General features: G+C 37.4%; 1 protein-coding gene across 1 annotated transcript; it reads right to left on the reverse strand.

Annotated features, from left to right (window-relative positions):
• Positions 1-2,809: 2,809 nt before the first annotated feature.
• On the reverse strand, positions 2,810-4,321 carry LOC111526530 (ribosome maturation protein SBDS). Its single transcript, XM_023192285.1, has one exon. The coding sequence runs from the start codon at positions 4,237-4,239 to the stop codon at positions 3,487-3,489; it is 753 nt and encodes a 250-aa protein (XP_023048053.1). The 5' UTR covers positions 4,240-4,321; the 3' UTR covers positions 2,810-3,486.
• Positions 4,322-5,352: the final 1,031 nt, after the last annotated feature.

A 5,352-nucleotide genomic window follows, 5' to 3' on the forward strand; every position in this document is an offset into this window, starting at 1 on the left:
CTAAGAGATTACTACTTATTGGCACAATCTATAATGTTCCATTAAGATTGTGAAGTTAACAGATCATTATTATCTAATAGCATCATTCCTTACTAAGGCTGAAGCTATGCCCAATGTTACTGATGTGGCAATCTATCTATTCATGGTGTTCAGGGGCAACAATACTTGTGGACTGTTGGACTGTTCTGTATTGTTCAAGGTGAAGCTTTAGGGAAGAGACGGATAATAAGAGATAAGTAGAAGTGGAGTAGGTTGACGGTGAAATAATAAAAAATGACTTAAATCATAATACCACATTTCACAGCATTTTTTGTGTGTTACAAAGAGTTTTCACATAAGGGTCTAGGTAAATGGGGGATGTTTTTATTTTCATTTGACAAATAATAATCAATTGATTATTATATTACATTCCAGTTAGTAGGCAACAGAGGCCTCACATGAACTAGGTCTTGTTCCCTTGCTCCTTTCATTAGAATTGTTCCTGTGGAGACTGAGTGGCTGTCAGTCAGAGATGCTCTAGTCTAGAGGGGATTTCTACCGCAGGTTGATTTAGATGTTATTTCACATCCTTGAAATTCTAAGAATCCCTGATTCTGTGACAAAAGTTTCAACTCGGGAAGGAGCCTGTGAATTGTGCAGAAAATGTTGGTGGATTTGGAAAATGTTTTGCTTATAGAAGAAGTGGAACTTGGACAGATGCTGGCTATACAAGGTAAAAGAGGAAAGAAAGTAGAACATAATTCAGAAATTTATCCTTTGGTAAGTTAAGTTAATAGTGTATTGAAGAAAATTCACATTCAAAAACTCAGCTAATGATTAAACTGGTGCCCAAAATCTCATTTAGCAAGACACTAAATGTTATAAATTATTATTATTTTAATATTTTATATATATATATATTTTGAGATCGAGTCTCGTTCTGTTGCTAGGCTGGAGTGCAGTGGTGCGATCTTGGCTTACTGCAACCTTTGCTTCCTGAGTTCAAATAGCTCTCCTGCCTCAGCCTCCTGAGTAGCTGGGATTACAGGTGTGCACCACCACACCCAGCTAATTTTTGTATTTTTGGTAGAGAAGGGATTTCACCATGTTGGTCAGGCTGGTCTCGAACACCTACCTCTTGATCTGAAAGTGCTGGGATTACAGGCATTAGTGATGTCCGACTGTAACTATTTCTCTTCATTTCAAGTCTTACGAATTTTTTTTTTCTATTTTCATATATGTGTATACAAAAACATATTTTGATAACTGTGCAAAACTCATATTCTGTCCTTGACATATTGTAATTCTTTCAAATACAGTAAAAAGTGTAACTATTATACTAAAATCACTTGGAAATATCTATTTCCATTAATTTTTCAGGGCTTGCCTTTTCAGGCTTCTGTAACAGTGACTTCAAGGACAGCAACTCCAAGGACAGTTGCCAGCTGCAGTTTGAATAAGTTTAGCACAGTCTTAACCCAGTAAGCATTGTGAATCTCAAGGGTTTCAGTCCTCTAAATCTCACAGTTTATATGGCAACCGTATGAAAGAGAAGCTGTAGAAGAGGGGGAAATACACAGACACACTCATACACAAACACACACACATGGTAATTTAAATACTATTAACTGTAAGCTGATTGTGACCATTTTTCCTTCTTAGTCCCCCATTACTTTTGCTGCATGCCTTATAAATTTTTAATCCCCTGCCATGGAATAACCTATAATCATTAATTCTGGAAGCAACTAAGGAGAAGGTGATGAAAAAATGCCATTTCTTTGTAGTTTTATCTTTATTAAAAACACAAATTTAAGGTATTTCTGAAACCATTTTTAGGAAAAACTGTATGTATATAGACAGATATAGATGTCTATATAGTCATTTATTTCTGAAGTTTCAGAAGAAAAACTCTCATTGGTAAAACCCATCTATCTTTTTGCTGTATTACTGATAAGTCTCTTTGGTAAACCATCCAGCCCACAGCCAGAATGCTGGCAGTCAAACCATAACCAAAGAATATGTTCCATGCGTCTTTTGTTTTTAGCCCCTACGTTGCTATTGCTTTCCCGAATATCCCCAAGATCTAAAAGTATTTAGATAATGGAGTCCTAGGTCTGAAAGCTTCCTCAGAAATTATCTGGAAAACCATCGTGCTGGAAAATGCATCTGTCTATATCTATTTCTAAAGCACTAAATCCAATTTTGGGGCCTCCAAATGAAAATGTTCTATTTTTTTTTTTTTTTTTTTTCTAGCTGAGACTCTCTGATGAAACCTTACTCCACAGGGATATTATATTGAACGCTAGATAACAATGCTTTTTACCAGATAAAACTATTTCCTCAATCCATTCTACAAAAGTTTCTTTTAAAAATTAACTTTTCTAGGCCATGGACAGAAAACTCTGTGATGTTTCATGATAATCAGAACAGTACTTCAAGGGGTTATTTCTTCCTGTAAGGGTATTTTTGAAAAAGAAAAAAAAATGTATTAGTCAACTGAATTTCTTTTATGTTGAGGTTGGAAAAGGGAAGCATAGGTTAATCTGAAAGGGGGAACTAGATGTGGCTATCAGAGTAATGTGTCCACTGCAAAAGGACTTTACTATGTTTTAGACTTTTTCAGTATAGATTTTTTTTCCTAGAAACTTAAAGTTTATAGGACAATGGACAAGATAAAATGCAAATGAAAAGATCCCCTCTTTTTATTTTCCTAAGAAAAATTAAATATTTTTTACTCACAAAGCATGATTTCCCACCAAAAGGACTGCCATGCTCCATATTTCCTAAAGAAAATACCCAAAAGAGCTCATGTTTCCTTTTTATTTTTTTTTCTAGAAACACAAGCCATAGTTTAATAAAAATAAGAGTGGTTTTATTGATTACACACAATTTTAGCTATATTAATATATATTATAAATTTTAAGAATTAGAAATAAGTGACTTTTATTTTTTAACCAAGAATAATCTAAGTTATGGCAGCATGTTCAATGAAAACTATTTAAGTCCGGCACAGTTTTTCTATATCTGTCTCAGATAATCAGGAACATCATCCAAGCATAATGACCCTCATAACGTAAGTTCCATTAAGTAGAAATGAAGCATCCTATGTTTTCTTTTTTAGGAAAGACTCCCCCTTTTGTCATATAGACCTGTCCCTAATAATCTTACTCTACCGTATCAATAACTTTTCACCCACAAGAGTTGCCTCAAATAACTTTCATTTTGGAAAGTTGTCAAAGCATGAAACAGAGTAGCAAAATGCCACTCTGGACTTTGCATCTTGGAGTTTCAATTTTGCTTTAGATTTAGACTCCAGTTTATAATTAAAACCTAATCATTCCCACATTATTATACTTATGTAGGAAAGCCTTGCCATGTCCACTCTTAACACAAAGATAGAAAATGTCAAATAGTTTGAGCAAGTATTTGGCAGATCACAGACATGAAACAGTGGTGTCGGAAACAAAAACCCTTTAGTGTTTTTAGAGGTGAAGAGATTGATGGGTGTCATTCAAATTTCTCATCTCCTTCTTCCACATCTTTCAAATTGAGTACTTCCAAAGAACCTTTGCCTTTGGTTTCCTTTTTTATTAGCTCATCAATTTCTCGGAAGCAGCCCGGGTCAATCAGACATACGATTTCTAACTGTTGGCCATAATCTTCACTTTCTATGACCTTGATCAGTGGCTTGAGCTTTTCTTTCAGCTTCTTGCCTTCATTCACTGGAAGGATGAAGCGAAGCCTCATGTGAGCACGTTCTATCTTCATTTTCTCTTTTAACTGCTTTATCACTTCCAAAGCCTGCTGTTTTGTACTCTTGTTGGTTTTCACTGAATAGTGGATGTCCTTCATGGCTCTCTCAATAAGGATCACGGTGTATGGTCTCTTTGTTTCAGGATTCACACATTTGTCTGCCACAATAGTTGCGATGTCCCGAAACATCTGCTCCAGTTGTGTGTGTCTTTCTTTATCTGATACTTGAACTTCTCCTTTAGTCAAAATCTGCTTACAGATTTCAGTTTGGTCATCTGTTCCAAACGCACTGATGAGATCTTCCTTCTTGGCGACCTGACCTTTAGAAACATTTACAAACACTGAATGGGTCTGCAGAACTTCGTCAAGGTCTTTTTCCACGCCGCTCCGCCAGCCGACGACCTTGTTTTTGTAGCAGGCGATTTCGAAGCGCTTCCCGGCGCGCTTCATCCGTACCACGGCCACATTGGTTAGGCGGATCTGGTTGGTGGGGGTGAAGATCGACATCGCGGCTGTTCAAAGACCTAGGAGCCGGCGAACCGGGGCAGACCCGCACGGACCAGCCTGAAGACCACCAGCGGCGCGCGGCACCGACTCCTTTTTATTAACTTATCAACTTGAGAAAAAAATTATTTCCTCCAAAATTTTAGTGCCTAAGATTACTGACTATAGAAAGATAATTTAAACAAGCTCAAAAAACTTCCTTAGAAGTTCTCGAGGTAAATAAAACCTACATGTCAGGAAGCAAATGCTTGACAAAGTCAGCTGAGATATTGTATTATCCACCTAGAGGCTTGAGGAAATTTTATTTTCTTTAATGTGTTTGCTCAATAGAACATACTATAATACTTCTAAAGCTATTTGAAATGAACGGATCTAGAATCCCAGAAGAAGAAAAATGCATTTAACACATTGGTGATTGCATCCTGAAGACTGCCTTTTGTGTCAAAAGAGAATTGACCGGGAGAAGATTGAAACAGCTCCTTAGGCCAGAAAGGACAAGGGAAGATAACAATTACATATTGGAATCCAATGAGAACTGTAGCCATGCAGAAATGGTCCCAGCAGGAGCTGAGGCCTTAGGTATGGGGGAAAGCCACTGACAAACCTTGGACGAGCAGGCAGAACCCAGAGAATAAATACCTTAGCCCCTCTGTCTCCTTCTATTCTCTTTTCTCCTACTGGCTTCTCCCATTGACCAAACTCAACTAGAAATTGGAATGTAATACAATTTGGCTGAAGTAACCTTTAGAGTTTACTTTCCAGCACACAAAGCAGGACAGAGAAGCCTGCAGATCTGATCTGGAAGGGCAAAGATTATCCAGCACAAATTTAGCATCATTGTTTTTTCTTGATTGTGTAACTAATTAGGGTGGTAGATTAGGAAGAAGTTACAGAAAAAAAGCAATTCTGATTTTTTAAAAAATGCACAAATTTTCCTGTGATAGGATTTGTTGTTGTTGTTGTTTTGGGGGCTGTTTTTGAGACAGGATCTCGCTCTGTGACCTATGCTGGAGTGCAGTGGTGCGATCATAGCTCCCTGCAGCCTTGACTTCCTGAGCTCAGGTGATCCTCCCACCTCAGTTTCACAAGTAGCTGGGACTGCACTGCAGGCATCCA

Source organism: Piliocolobus tephrosceles, chromosome 2 (genome assembly GCF_002776525.5).
Source record: "Piliocolobus tephrosceles isolate RC106 chromosome 2, ASM277652v3, whole genome shotgun sequence".
NCBI classification, from domain to species: Eukaryota; Metazoa; Chordata; class Mammalia; order Primates; family Cercopithecidae; genus Piliocolobus; species Piliocolobus tephrosceles.